We start from the raw sequence: 16,534 nt of genomic DNA on the forward strand, positions 1-16,534 counted from the left end.
TAAAGTAAAGGGAATACTCACAAACATGTTAAAATCATGGGCATAATAGAACTAGGCTCGGTGGTCAGCTGCTTCCGCAGCGTGCGCCTCACCGGCCGGAAATGACGTGGCAATCCGCTCGACCAATGGCTAGCTTCTGTTTTGACCACATTGTGGTAAGTACAATCACATAGGGGGTAACCCCTCAAGCAAGCACGGAACAAGCACCAAGCACTTTTTTGTGATTAAAAAGGACTTATTTTATGGACATTTTTTGATGCACTTTATTTTCAACTTTAAATTATACACATAATCTTTGCACAGTCCAGAATTGTTTGCACATTTTTGCACACATTGATGTATCTTTATTTATTTATTTATTTAGGATTTAGCACAGGTATTTAAACAGCGCTGCAAACTCCGTCAACCCATATCTAAAAAGCACTAGCACTTTTTTCACTGCAGCAGGCAGCTTACACGAATCAATTTATTTATTTTTTACCACAAGCGCGAGGTCATTGGTTTTATCACTAAGCCAAGGCTGCAAACATCATTCCTTTACCTTCTGAACATGTGCATATACAGTGGGTACGGAAAGTATTCAGACCCCCTTAACTTTTTCACTCTTTGTTATATTGCAGCCATTTGCTAAAATCATTTAGGTTCATTCTTCTTCCTCATGAATGTACACATAGCACCCCATACTGATAGAAAAACACAGAATTGTTGACATTGTTGCAGATTTATTAAAAAAGAAAAACTGAAATATCACATGGCCCTAAGTATTCAGACCCTTTGCTGTGACACTCATATATTTAACTCAGGTGCTTTCCATTTCTTCTGATCATCCTTGAGATGGTTCTACACCTTCATTTTAGTCCAGCTGTGTTTGATTATACTGATTGGACTTGATTAGGAAAGCCACACACCTGTCTATATAAGACCTTCCAGATCACAATGCATGTCAGAGCAAATGAGAATCATGAGGTCAAAGGAACTGCCTGAAGAGCTCAGAGACAGAATTGTGGCAAGGCACAGATCTGGCCAAGGTTACAAAAAGATTTCTGCTGCACTTAAGGTTCCTAAGAGCACAGTGGCCTCCATAATCCTCAAATGGAAGACGTTTGGGACGACCAGAACCCTTCCTAGAGCTGGCCGTCCGGCCAAACTGAGCTATCGGGGGAGAAGAGCCTTGGTTAGAAAGGTAAAGAAGAAACCAAAGATCACTGTGGCTGAGCTCCAGAGATGCAGTCAGGAGATGGGAGAAAGTTGTAGAAAGTCAACCATCACTGCAGCCCTCCACCAGTCGGGGCTTTATGGCAGAGTGGCCCGACGGAAGCCTCTCCTCAGTGTTAGACACATGCAAGCCCGCATGGAGTTTGCTAAAAAAAACACCTGAAGGACTCCAAGATGGTGAGAAATAAGATTCTCTGGTTTGATGAGACCAAAATAGAACTTTTTGACCTTAATTCTAAGCGGTATGTGTGGAGAAAACCAGGCACTGCTCATCACCTGTCCAATACAGTCCCAACAGTGAAGCATGGTGGTGGCAGCATCATGCTGTGGGGGTGTTTTTCAGCTGCAGGGACAGGACGACTGGTTGGAATCGAGGGAAAGATGAATGCGGCCAAGTACAGGGATATCCTGGACAAAAACCTTCTCCAGAGTGCTCTGGACCTCAGAATGGGCCGAAGGTTTACCTTCTAACAAGACAATGACCCTAAGCACACAGCTAAAATAATGAAGGAGTGGCTTCACAACAACTTCGTGACTGTTCTTGAATGGCCCAGCCAGAGCCCTGACTTAAACCCTAATGAGCATCTCTGGAGAGACCTAAAAATGGCTGTCCACCAACGTTTACCATCCAACCTGACAGAACTGGAGAGGATCTGCAAGGAGGAATGGCAGAGGATCCCCAAATCCAGGTGTGAAAGACTTGTTGCATCTTTCCCAAAAAGACTCCTGGCTGTATTAGATCAAAAGGGGGCTTCTACTAAATACTGAGCAAAGGGTCTGAATACTTAGGACCATGTGATATTTCAGTTTTTCTTTTTTAATAAATCTGCAACAATGTCAACAATTCTGTGTTTTTCTGTCAATATGGGGAGCTGTGTGTACATTCATGAGGAAGAAGAATGAACCTAAATGATTTTAGCAAATGGCTGCAATATAACAAAGAGTGAAAAATTTAAGGGGGTCTGAATACTTTCCGTACCCACTGTATACTGTGACCACATATCGACGGTGAAAAGAAGGATATGTCTTAGGCTAAATTCATACGTGGGTGTTTTGAATTGCGGGCAGAATCGCCACGATTCTGGCAGCGATTTCAAAATGCCCAGGTGTGAATGACAAATCGCACAATGCACATTTCAGATGCCATTCATATGAATGGCCCCTAAAAACATGGTGCGGTTCTGCCACGATTGTGACGCGATAGACCACGCTGCAATCCCAGCAAATCGCATCTCTTGAAGCATGTCGCCCAAAAGAAGCTCCTGAACTTTTTTGGGGGGACAAGCTTCCCATGATGATGTTTGCGATGATTGAAGGGCGATTTATTGTGCAACCATTGCGGCAGAACTACACCGCATTTTTAGATGCCATTCACATGAATGGCATCTGAACTGTGCATTGTACAATTTGTCATTCACACCTGGGCATTTTGAAATTGCGGGCAGAATCACAGCTTTAGTCTGAACATCTCCCTAATTTATGCAGATGTTACAGTTCCATGTGGACAATAAAGCTAGGGAAAAGTGGAGCATAGTTATTACATAGTATGTATCATTTGTAACCTAAATAAATGACTTTTTTTTTTTTTTTAACTTTTTAGAGGACAGACTGTTTGAATATTTTGGTGGGTACAGAGTAACCCGGCGCAACAAGGATTTTAACTCTCCTATAATCAATGTCCCAATGGGATTTCCTTTTGGTGGCTCTTTTTACAGCTCATTATATGTAAGTCATGCATTTTTAACTACTGTTATAACATCAGGGACAGGCTTACAATTCTGGCAATATAAAGGATATCAAGTGTGATTACTAAGGGTTTTTTAGGTAGAACAAACATGGGAGCATTTTTTTAAAAATCAGTTTGGGCAGTGATTTCTAGCAGTCTCATATAAAATGTTCCCATCTCTGACCATCTCTTGCTGTATGTCCACAGTCTCTGACAATCTGTAGCATTACATACTGTATGTGGAATATAACGAGCAGCTCTTTGGTAATGTCAGTGACCACACATGAGGCTATATCTATACATCTATATCTAGTACATTGGTCACCACTGCATGTCCATGGGTGGATGTGTGTGTGTGAGATACAGCCCCTGTTCACATGAACATCTTTGACAGCTGAAAAAAACATATGATTGCACTATTGAAAATGCAAAAGACAACCTCACTACACACACACTTGCAGACAATGAAGAAAAACAAAATGAAAAAGCTAAGGGAAAACTATAATGCTATTAAGCAATCTTTAATATATATTACTTTTAAGAGTTTTTTAAACTAATGTTCAAATAGTTTTCTTTAGCTTACTGTTCAAATAGATCTTTATGGTATACATAAACACATTTCATTAGTGTCACACAGCGTTAAAAGTTTTTATAGAGAATTATATAGTAGGAGAGGTTATTATGAGTCACTTTTTTCAATAATTCAGCTGTTCTTAGTAGCTGGCCTCCAGCTACTGAGCCCTACCAACACACATTTTCACTACAGTAGTTAGGATTAGCCTGGGAACATGAGAAAAGGAACCTCAAGCTCTATATGCTGGCTAGAATATGCAAATATATTAAGCAATATGCCATATTTATCTAACAACACTAAAATATTATTAAATGCTTGGTCCTGCACATAAATAATAAAGAGGATATATACAAAGAACACTGTCGTTTTAAGTACTTTTACTCTAAAAAGAAATCAGGAAGCAGAGCGAAAAAATTTAAAGCAATGCTGGATGCGGTAAATACTCAGCTTATCATTAGAACAGTAGAAAGCAGAATCTTGAATGCAAAGGCACACAGAAGAGAAATCACTAGGGATGTGCAAGACACATTTATCATTAGCTTGCACATTATTTTGTGGGTTTCTTGCTGCTCAGACATAGCATTGGACTAACTAAAATTGTAAATTTCATCAGATGTAAGAAATCTTTCACTAAAGTGAGAAAAATACTGCATAATTGATGATGCTGCAGGGCCAGGAACACATAATTCTGGCCTAGGTGAGAATGGGGGTGGGTGGCAGAGCTAAAAATTAAAAAGTGAGAGTTTATTTCTTCTTTAAGTTTAAAACGTATTCAATATGCAAATGCTGTAATAAATTCTTGGTTAACAGTCCATGATTTTTTAGGTTAAAACCATGGGAAAAATGAATAAACTGAATGATTTTCATAAGGTACATGACAATATTGTTTAACCACTTTACCACCGGAGGATTTTGCTGTCTTCCGTCCAGGCCACTTTTTGCGATTCGGCGCTGTGCGACTTTAACTAACAATTGCGCGGTCGTGTGACGCTGTACCCAAACGAAATTTACGTCCTTTTTTTCCCACAAACAGAGCTTTCTTTTTGTGGTATTTGATCACCTGTGCGATGTTTAATTTTTGCGCTATAAACAAAAAAAGAGCGTTTATTTTGAAAAAATAACAATATTTTTAACATTTTTTTATATGAAATTCCCCCCCCCCCAAAAAATGTAAAAATCAAATTTTTTTAAAATTTTTGGCCAATTTGTTTTCTGCTACCTATGTTTGGTAAAAAAAATCGCAATAAGCGTATTTTGATTGGTTTGCGCAAAAGTTATTGCGTTTACTAACTAAGGGAAAGATTTCTGTCATTTTTGGTGTTTTTTTTTTTAACGAGTAATGGCGGTGATCTGTGATTTTTTTTGCGGGACTGCGACATTGCGGCGGACAGATCGGACCCTTGACTGACATTTTTGACACTTTTGGGGGTACCAGTGACATTACTGCAGTAATCAGTGCTATATATATGCACGGTTACTGTAAAAATGACACTGGCAGGGAAGGGGTTAATTTTATTGGAGAGGGAGGGGTTAATGTATGCCTGGTGCTTACTGACGTGTGGGGGGGGGAGGTGACTGAGTGACAGAAGGACAGATCGGATGTTCAGCTATGCTGAACACTCCGATCAGTCAGTCCCTGTCACTTAGGAGATCCACCCGCTCTGTTTACACAGGCGGGCGGATCTCCTCACTCGATTCCCCGACGATCGAGGCAGAGCAGCGGCGATCGCCGCCGCTCCTCCCCTGGCCCGACTCCCGCTGTGAATGAAAACAGTGGGAGCGCACCTCCGGCGGCGCGCGAGCGCCGCCTACAGGGGGAGGAGTCCAGCGACGTAGGTCTACGTCGCTGGACGGGAACGAGCCACTGTGCCGCAGTAGCAGCACAGTGGCTGGGGCTAAAGTGGTTAAAAAAATAAATAGCTACAATACCTTTACTTGTGGTAAACAATGCCATACATTTAGCTTTAGAGTAGAACTACAACTATTTTTCTAGAGATAGAGTTAGATTCTTTACTGGGTGGGGGGGGGGGCGTGGTCTGGACATTGAGGAAGATCGACGCTTGACTTCATTCCTCCTGCACTACGTGGTCCATTGTTCAGCTGCAGGGGGGGATATACTTCAGCATCATGGGCAAAAACGACACGAAAACCTCGCCTTGAGGTTCTAATTCCCAACTTGGGTGCAATATACTGGATCTTTTCCGCTCTCATTCACGGGACATGGCGGTGGCTGCAAGGGCCTCCCCGAGGCATGCTAGCCTGAGCCCCCCTAGAAGAGTGAGCACAGCGTCAGGCACTCAAGCCAGAGAACTGCCGGAGAAGGTAACAAACACCCTTAGCCTAAAAGACCTTTGTTCAGTTGCTGCAGATATTAAAGAAACACTTTCAGCGGCCATAGCAGAACTGCGCCTTGACTTCCAAGGAGTAGTGTCCAGACAAGAGGAGGTTGAAGAGATCACCACACGCCATGACCAAGAGATAAGAGACACAAAATAAATAGCTGACTCCCAATTACGTGATATGCGGTGCCATCTAGAAGACCTAGATAACAGAGGGTGCAGACACAACCTAAGAGTGAGGGGTCTATCTGAAAATGTGGAACCTAGAGCATATACACCAGGTTTACATGCTATTTTCAATAACCTCTTGGGAAGGCCTCCAGAGGTACCAATTGAAATGGAAAGATACCACAGATCCCTAAGACCCAGCAGAAGAGACAATGAACCCCCGAGAGATGTGGTTTGTCATATTGGTAATTTCCAGCTAAAAGAAGACATCTTATGCAGAGCAATTGCTAGAGGTCACATTCAATACCAAGGTATAGAAATTAAACTTTTCCAGGGCTTATCTCAGATAATATTACAACAATGCAAAGACCTGCGCCCCCTGCTTGATTTCCTCAGAGAAAGGGGAATACTATACAGATGGAAATTCCCTTTCTGTTTATCAGCAGGTCCCCTAGGTTGATCAACTCTGCTGAAAGTATCGGAAGAACTGCATTCATTCTGTGAGAGGCTGAACTCACCTATAATCGACCTAAAGAACTGGTACAGCAATCTTTGCCCAATGAAAGAACCAATAAAATAGCGTCACAGTGGTTCTTGAGCTCAAAGAAGAAGCCACTCCTCTTTTCACAACTCACCTCCACCTGAAAATCGTTGCTCACCAGAACCTTTTCCCATTCTACTAAAAAGCAATTTTCATTGTTGTGTTAGACATATTCATGTTAATGTACCAAAGAAGTTGACAATCTTCAATCTTCACTCAAAAAAACTGCGACAATTTACTTTAATCATGTGAAAAACAAATTCCTGTTCATTTTGAATATCTGATTATATGATTGGATAGTTTAAGTAAATATTCATCCCATTTTGAAATGAAGATTCTCCTCACTTTCTAATTTAACAACAAAATGAGTATTTTGGAGTACCATTATACTAATAATTTTGTACGATGGCTGAGAAAAAATTGGAGACTCCATCTTGTAACCCATTCTTAAATGCTTGGCTGCAAATAATTGTGGAATATTTGAATCACTAATTCATAATAAACCCTTATGTACTATTCATTTATAGATCTTCTTCTGCCTAAACTGATCAAAATTATTTTTTTTATCTTTTGCACAGTTCACAGACAATGGTGTTATCATATTTCGTCGGAATTCTTATGACCCCATTTACACACTGCCTTACCCATTAAGCACTTTCTACAACAACGACTATTCCACCCCACCCATGATTGCCGTTTTCTGGGCAGATGCTGACTTCTCCCATACGGGGGATTTGTACTACCAGGTGAGACAAATGAAAACTGTAAGAAACTTAAGATAGTATTTAAAATTATATTACAGCCTGATATATTGAAACCGATTTTGCCTATTTTTTGCCAGTTTTTTTTTACTTTTTCTGCCAAATGTGTCTCATTGGCTAGAATTAAGTTCACTTCCTGTCCTGTCCTGTAGACACAACAGGTGTTTAAAGCAAGTTGTCACCAGTCCTCATTAAAATATTCCACTTTCTTCCTCTTCCCTTGACAATTTAAAATGTTTAATTTTTCTTTACTTTCAGTGACTATGTTCAGGAGATCACATAGAGAGGATGAATATTCCCAGTAAGGATACAGGCAGCAATACAATATGATAGATGTTCTACGTTGCATCTCTTTTCTAGTCTACGATAAGCTGGCTTTAGATACACTTTAAATCTCTGACCAGAAAGCCTCCCTGTTATGAGCTGACAGTACTGTTCCGCAGAAATGTATTAAAAATATAGTGACTTTTTAATTATAATAAAACATTATTCTAGAGATGATAGATTAAGAATAATGATTCTTTGATAATTAGTAAACATCTGTTTTTCCAATTGCTGTTTTCAGTGATCAGTTATATACAATATCTCACAAAAGTGAGTACACTCTTACATTTTTGTAGAATTTTTATTATATCTTTTCATGTGACAACAGTGAAGAAATGACACTTTGTTACAATGTAGTGAGTGTACAGCTGGTATAACATTATAATGGTAAATATATTAATGTTTAAACCGCTGGCAACAAAAGTGAGCACTCCAGTAAGGGAAAATGTGCAAATTGGGCCCAATAATCCATTTTCCCTCCCCAGTGTCATGTGACTTATAAGTGTTACAAGGTCTTAGGTGTGAATGGGGATCAGGTGTGTTAAATTTGGTGTTATAACTCTCACTCTCCCAGACTGGTCACTGGAAGTTCAATATGGCATCTCATGGCAAAGAACTCTCTGAGGATCTGAAAAACAAAACTGTTGCTCTACATAAAGATGGCCTAGGCTGTAAGAAGTTTGCCAAGACCCTGAAACTGAGCTGCAGCATGGAGGCCAAGGCCATACAGCAGTTTAACAGGACAGGTTCCACTAAGAACAGTCCTCGCCATGGTCGACCAAAGAAGTTGAGTGCACATGCTCAGCGTTATATCCAGAGGTTGTCTTTGGGAAATAGACATATGAGTGCTGCCAGAATTGCTGCAGAGGTTGAATGGGTGGGGGAGTCAGCCTGTCAGTGCTCAGACCATACACCGCACACTGCATCAAATTGCATGGCTATCGTCCCAGAAGGAAGCCTCTTATAAAGATGATACACAAGAAAGCCTGCAAACAGTTTACTGCAGACAAGCAGACTAAGGACATGGATTACTAGAACCATGTCCTGTGGTCTTGTGAAACCAAGATAAAGTTATTTGGTTCAGATGGTGTCAAGCGTGTGTGGTGGCAACCAGGTGAGGTGTACAAAGACAAGTGTCTTGCCTACAGTCAAGCATGGTGGTGAGAGTGTCATGGCCTGGGACTGCAAGAGTGATGCCGGAACTGGGGAGCTACAGCCGAACCGTGAATGCCAACATGTACTGTGACATTCTGAAGCAGAGCATGATCCCTTCCCTTCGGAGACTGGGCCGCAGGGCAATATTCCAACAAGATAACGACCCCAAAAACACCTCTAAGATGACCACTGCCTTGCTAAAGAAGCTGAGGGTAAAGTCGATGGACTGACCAAGCTTGTCTCCAGACCTAAACCCTATTGAGCATCTGTGGGGGATCCTCAAATGGAAGGTGGAGGAGTGTAAGGTCTCTAACATTCACCAGCTCAGTGATGTGGTCATAGAGGGGTGGAAGAGGACTCCAGTACAAACCTGTGAAGCTCTGGTGAACTCCATGCCCAAGAGGGTTAAGGCAGTGCTGGAAAATAATGGTGGCCACACAAAATATTGACACTTTTGGCCCAATTTGAACATTTTAACTTAGGGGCGTACTCACTTTTGTTGCCAGTGGTTTAGACATTAATGGCTGTGTGTTGAGTTATTTTGAGGGGACAGCAAATGTACACTGTTATACAAGCTGTACACTCACTACTTTACATTGTAGCAAAGTGTCATTTCTTCAGTCACATGAAAAGATATAATAAAATATTTACAAAAATGTGAGGGGTGTACTCACTTTTGTGAGATACTGTAAATATCATTCACCCTCACTCCCCATAATGCTAATAAGAATGTTCTGTAGCTCTGATTGGTTCATCTGATTGTTGCTTCCTAAGTGGTTTAATGCCTTGGCAGTAAGCACTGAGAGGTTGTTTATAACATTTGTATATATGTTTTCCAGATTTATGACTTCCAGGCCAATCCAAGCCAGAATACAGATTTTAAAACTAAACTGGAATTGCAAATAAAATTGAATTTCCCCTCCACTCCTTCAGATTTCAAGGCTCTCTGGGCAATAAAGATAACTTGGCATCAAGTTTTACCATATCCTGAATATTACTTCAGTCCTTCACAGGTACAATTGTACTAGAATGCTTGCATGCCATTCATATGTGTTATGATGGCCACACATTTTGTTTCAGATTTTATATGTTGACACAAAAATTTTTCCAACAGCTTTATACCATGAGGATCTGCCTCCTTGGATATAATCTGAAGATATTGTTTAGCTATGCCCTTGATTGTTGATACATTTTTATGGACCTGACAGATTATAGTTGAGATAAAATCCAAGTGTATGGAGACAGCTTTATATATATTTTCTGGTAACAGAGCATTAATTATTTATAGGAAATAATTTATGACAAAGTAATAGGGTAGATGTTGCAAATTCGGATGTAATATGTATCCACTGTTACAGTTTTATATATTTGTTATTTTACATTATAGCAGCTGTACATTGACAAACAGATATTAGTGGTCTAGTGACGCAGATTTAGTTCATTAGTATTTTGCATAACCTTGCTAGAAATCTTGCAGCCGTGGACATTTTTGGAGCCACAGTTTTATATATTTTTCATAATAAGTGTTTATGGTACACTTTTATGATAGCAGCTGCACATTGACAGAGCGGTATATGTGGTTCAGTGGCTTGGGTTCTTTTCATTATTGAGTAACCACTGCTTAAAGAGTTAGTTCACCTTTACCAAAAACTGCTGATGTAGATAAGTCTGTAGATAAAAACAAACTGTACAGTTTTAACCACTTAAGCCTCGGAAGATTTTACCCCCTTCCTGACCAGGGCCTATTTTGTGATTCGGCACTGTGTGATTTTAACGGACGATTGCGCGGTCCTGCAACGCTGTAATCAAATGAAATTGGCGTCGATTTTTCCCCACAAACAGAGCTTTCTTTTAGTGGTATTTGATCACCTGTGCGATTTTTTGATCATGCGCTATAAACAAAAAAATAACAATATTTTTCTTATTATTTTTTAATATGAAATTCCCCCCAAAAAAATGTAAAAATCAAAATGTTTTAATATTTTTGGCCAATTTGTTTTCTGCTACCTATGTTTGGTAAAAAAATCGCAAAAAGCGTATTTTGATTGGTTTGCGCAAAAGTTATTGCGTTTACTAACTAAGGGAAAGATTTTTGTCATTTTTTTTTCTTTTTTAACGAGTAATCGCGGCGATCTGCGATTTTTTTTGCGGGACTGCGACATTGCAGCAGACAGATCCTACCCTTGACTGATATATTTGACACTTTTGGGGGTACCAGTGACATTACTACAGTAATCAGTGCTATACATATGCACTGTTACTGTAAAAATGACACTGGCAGGGAAGGGGTTAAATTTATTTGAGAAGGAGGGGTTAAGTGTGTCCCTAGGGGCATGATTCTAACTGTGATTGGATGTGGCTTTTCATGTAACAGCAGAGATCTATGGTCCTACATAGCAGGACCGTATGATCTCTGCTGTTACACAGGGGAGATTGACAGGCGGCTTTGTTTACATTAGCCGCCTGCCTTTCTCCTGGTGTAACCGACAATCGCGAGTGAGCGGCGGACATCGGGTCCGCCGCTCACACGCACGGGGGGGGGGGGTCCATGACCGAGCGGGAGCTTTACAGGCTGACGTACCCCTACGTCACCTTGCCTGCGAGGGGCTGACTGCCGCCGTATATAGTTGTGCGGCAGTCGGCAAGTGGTTAAGTAAAGTTGAGTAATGCACTAACTTTAAGACTAGGCCAATTACATATCTCATGAAGCCTAACAGGAATACTTCCAGGATATTGCTAGGATGTTGCTAAAAGAGGCATAGGCATTACTGCAACACCATATTTTATAATTTAACAAAAAAAATTGTATTATATTGTGTTTGTGTGCATTAAACGAGTTGTAAAGTCAGGAAGGATTTTTCTTAATGCATTCTGTGCATTAAGATAAAAAGCTTTCTGTGTGCAGCAGCCGCCCTCAGCCCCCTAATACTTACCTGTGCCCCCTCTCTGTCTAGTGATGTCCATAAGTCCCTCGGCCATCCTGGGACTCTCCCTCCTGATTGGCTGAGATAAAACCATGGCACCATTGGCTCCCGCAGCTTTCAATCAAAGTCAGTGAGCCAATCAGGGGAAAGAGGGGGCGGGGCTGAATGGCAGCTCTGTGTCTGAATAGACACACGGAGCTGCAGCTCAGCTCAGGAACCCCCATAGCAAGGTGCTTCCTGTGAGGGCACTCAACAGGAGGAAGGGGCCAGGAGCAGCAATGAGGGACCCGAGAAGAGTAGGATCCAGGCTGCCCTGTGCAAAACCAACTGCACAGAGGAGGTAAGTATAACATGTTTGTTATTCTTTTTTTTTTAAAAACTATACTTTACATTCACTTTAAGATTCATTAAATGTTCCCCCCCCCCCCCCCCAATAGTTGCATTCTGATAACAGTTGCACAAATACTGTGTAACATATAAAATTGTGAAACCCACCATTTCATTCTCTAGGGCCTCTGCTAAAAATATATATATATATATATATATATATATATATACGGCGGTGATCGAAAAGTTTGGCCACCCCAGGTACAAATTTGTATTAATGTGCATAAAGAAGCCAAGGAAAGATAGAAAAAACTCCAAAAGGCATCAAATTACAGATTAGACATTATTATAATATTTTAACAATAGTTAGATTTTATTTCCATCATTGACGCTTTCAAAATTACAGAAAACAAAAAAAATGGCATCTGCAAAAGTTTGGGCACCCTGTAGAATTTATAGCATGCACTGCCCCCTTTGCAAGGCTGAGACCTGCCAGTGTCATGGATTGTTCTCAATCATCGTCTGGGAAGACCAGGTGATGTCAATTTTTAAAGGTTTTAAATGCCCAAACTCATCTGACCTTGCCCCAACAATCAGTACCATGGGATCTTCTAAGCAGATGTCTAGAAAACTGAAACTGAAAATAGTTGACGCTCACAAAGCTGGAGAAGGCTATAAGAAGATAGCAAAGCGTTTTCAGATGTCAATATCCTCTGTTCGGAATGTAATTAGGAAATGGCACTCATCAGGAACAGTGGAAGTTAAAGCAAGATCTGGAAGATCAAGAAAAATATCAGACAGAACAGCTCGCAGGATTGTGATAAAAACAATTCAAAACCCATGTTTGACTGCACGATCCCCTCCAGAAAGATCTGGCAGACACTGGAGTTGTGGTACACTATTCCACTATAAAGAGATACTTGTACAAATATGGTCTTCATGGAAGAGTCATCAGAAGAAAACCTCTTCTACGTCCTCACCACAAAAATCAGCGTTTGAACTTTGCAAATGAACATATAGACAAGCCTGATGCATTTTGGAAACAAGTTCTGTGGACCGATGAGGTTAAAATTGAACTTTTTGGCCGGAAAGAGGAAAGGTACGTTTGGAGAAGAAGGGGCACAGAATTTAATGAAAAGAACCTCTGTCCAACTGTTGAGCATGGGGGTGGATCAATCATGCTTTGGGGTTGTATTGCAGCCAGTGGCACAGGGAACATCTCACGAATAGAAGGAAAAATTGATTCAATAAAATTTCAGCAAATTTTCGATCGTAACTTGATGCCATCTGTGAAAAAGCAGAAGTTAAAGAGAGGATGGCTTTTACAAATGGATAATGATCCTAAACACACCTCGAAATCCACGGGGGATTACATCAAGAGGCGTAAACTGAAGGTTTTGCCATGGCCTTCACAATCTCCTGACCTCAACATAATTGAAAATCTATGGATAGACCTTAAAAGAGCAGTACGTGACAGACAGCCCAGAAATCTCAAAGAACTGGAAGACTTTTGTAAGGAAGAATGGGCAAAGATACCTCAAACAAGAATTGAAAGACTCTTGGCTGGCTACAAAAAACGTTTACAAGCGGTGATACTTGCCAAAGGGGGCAGTACAAGATATTAACTCTGCAGGGTGCCCAAACTTTTGCATACACCATTTTTTTGTTTTCTGTTATTTTGAAAGTGTAAATGATGGAAATAATATCTAACTTTTGTTGACATATTATAAGAATGTCTAATCTGTAATTTGATGCCTTTTGGAGATTTTTCCATCTTTCCTTGGCTTCTATCTTTTACCTGGGGTGCCCAAACTTTCGATCACCACTGTAATGTTTGCAAGTATGCCTATGCCATGTGTGAGAAATAACTTGTTAATATGACAATTTTTTGGAAAAATATTGTTTTATTATTTACTTTATTTTCCAAATAATTGTGGGAAACTTACCATGCCTCTTAGTGTCTTAGTAAACCTTGGACTGTCCACTTTCCTAAAAATTGTAATTTGTAGAGGTATTTGTACTATTGTCCTGGCATGTTAGGGCCTAAGGGAATGGGAGAGGCCGTCACTACATCAGGTGTGATCAATTTTCAATGATTGGTACCATAGCTTGTAGACTAACTTTCAGACCAAAAAACATACACTGATTTGGATTGTTTTTACCAAAAGAAATGTAGCAATATAAATGTTGGTCAAAATTTAGGAAGAAAAATTACTTATTTGCAAAATGTTATAGCAGACACTAAGAAAAACGTGTTTTTCTTCAAACTTTTCAGTCTTTTTTAGTTTATAGTGCAAAAAATAAAAAACCCAGTGGTGATTAAATACCACCAAAAGAAAGCTCTATTTGTGTGGAAAAAAAAAGATACCTCCAGAGGAGCCAGTCCCTCCTTGGCTCTATATGTCATATGGGTACAGTGTTGCATGACTGAGTAATTGTCATTTAAAGTGTGAGAGTGCTGAAAGGTGAAAATTGACTTGGGCAGGAAGGAAGTAAAAGCGTCCAGTATCGAGGTTGTTAATGTATGAGAGAAGTTAGTGGTTTACCTCTGGCCTCCAAAGCCTGGACTTAATTTTAGCTAAGCACCCTCTTACTCCAATTCCCTTTACCCTATGTAGTCCTGTGATGCAGAAATGGAGGGACAGCTGCCTCTGGGTCTCCACTCTCCATGCACAAATACTGTGAGTAAGCCGTAAATGTAAATTTCCTACTGGTTCTTGTTCACTCACTGAGATGCAACTGGGACACATTTCTGAGACCTGACAGGGTCAGTGGCCTAGAACAGGAGTTGCACACTGATGACATCACTTATTTTTATTTAGCCCTAAAATCAGCACAGTTCAGCCCCGATGAGCTGAGTAACATCAACACCGTGTGGCATCTACTTTTCTATATCTTCACAGAGCAAGGACGGGCTCTTTAGACCAGCACCTGTATGGATTAGTAGAAGTAGAGGCTTAGAGCAGTGACTTCTGCATGACTCACTGACAGTATGGTCAATGAACTACGTCAATCTACTAACTGTGTGCCTTCAGAGTTCTCCTTTCACTCATAGTTCTCTTTGGTTGATGTCTGTTACCAGAGCGCACGTGTACCAATATGCTATTTATACACATGTACATGTTTAGCCGCCTCCCACCTGCAGTATAGACAAATGATGGCGGAGCGGGCGACTCTTGTTCTGGGACGACGTCCAGTAACGGCACCCAGTATAGCCCCGATCTCGGCAAAGGGCCATGGCCAATCACAGCTGATCACATGTAAACAACGAGATGCCATTTATCAGCTCTCCTCGCCTCACACTGACAGAGTGTGAGGATAGGATAGCCAATCACCGGCATCTCCTTACAGGGGAGACATGTATAGGTAATCAGAGCACTGATCATCGGTACCCTGATTACAATGCAGCCCCAGGAGTGCCTATCATTGATGCCACTCTGTACCCATCAGTGACACCAGTCTGTGCCAATCAGTGATTCCAATCAGTGCGCCTTTTTAGTACCCATCAGTGCCTGCCCACCAGTGCCACCCATCAGTGCTGCCCATTAATGCCACCTATCATTGCCTATAAGTGCCACCTATCAGTGCCCATCAGTGCCACCTATCAGTACCCATTAGTGCTGCCTATCAGTGCCACCAATCAGTGCCCATCAGTGACGCATATTAGTGCCTCCACATCAGTGCCTTTTAGTGCCGCCTCATCAGTGCCCCTCAGTGCGCCTCATCAGTGCCACCTCATCAATGTCCATTAGTGCAGCCTATCAGTGCCCATCAGTGAGCCTCATCAACACACTTCAGTAAAGGAGAAAATTTACTTATTTACAAAATTTTCTTACAGCAACTAAGAAAACGGAAAATCTCCTATCAACAGTTACCGTAACTTTCCTTTCCTGATGGACTCCATGTGTAATGTTCTGGTACCTTTGGTACCCTAAATTACTCTTTTTCACAAGTGTATGTGCCCCACCATTCTCTTTTGGAAAGGTGCGCATACACCTTTAAAACTGAAGCTGTCATCACTCAGCGCCGGACTAGATGGCTATTTAAATCGCCGGTTCTCACTCACATGTGTTCGTTCAAACACCCTTACCTGGATGCTAACTTGGCTTGAAGCTTTCGTGCTTGCAAGCATACCTCGCTGACGGAACCTCGCTGCGCTGATCCCTGCATCTCGCTTCCGGATCATCCGCTCCTCCTGAACCAACCTTCGGCTGTATTGCTATTAGTGCTAAGTACCCCGCAGGGGAACCCTCTATAAACTTATACTAAGCTTACACTATCTAGCTCTGCATAGTAAAGACTATTTATCACATCTGCATATCTAGATTGCTAGCTCTTAAGACTACTGCTACTTATTCCTGCACTGAGTTGATCACTCTTGTATGTCCACCTGCTACTCTGTCATCTGCTACCATACATGATTGCTAAACCTACCTGCATCCATCTGCTACTGTCTTACCTTCAAGTGTCTGTCACCTAC

At 41.1% G+C, this 16,534-nt stretch overlaps 1 protein-coding gene across 1 annotated transcript in view; it reads left to right on the top strand.

Moving 5' to 3' along the window:
- Window positions 1-16,534, top strand: part of MUC4 (mucin 4, cell surface associated) — a gene marked incomplete at its 5' end in the record, with an annotated part of 196,339 nt that overhangs the window by 12,174 nt on the left and 167,631 nt on the right. Inside the window, 3 exons of the mRNA XM_082250869.1 lie at window positions 2,816-2,940; window positions 7,142-7,309; window positions 9,643-9,816. Coding sequence (XP_082106995.1) covers window positions 2,816-2,940; window positions 7,142-7,309; window positions 9,643-9,816 — 467 coding nt within the window. The remainder of the gene's footprint in view (window positions 1-2,815; window positions 2,941-7,141; window positions 7,310-9,642; window positions 9,817-16,534) is intronic.

The sequence above is a fragment of the Pelophylax lessonae genome, assembly GCF_965119305.1.
Source record: "Pelophylax lessonae genome assembly, chromosome: 3".
NCBI classification, from domain to species: domain Eukaryota; kingdom Metazoa; phylum Chordata; class Amphibia; order Anura; family Ranidae; genus Pelophylax; species Pelophylax lessonae.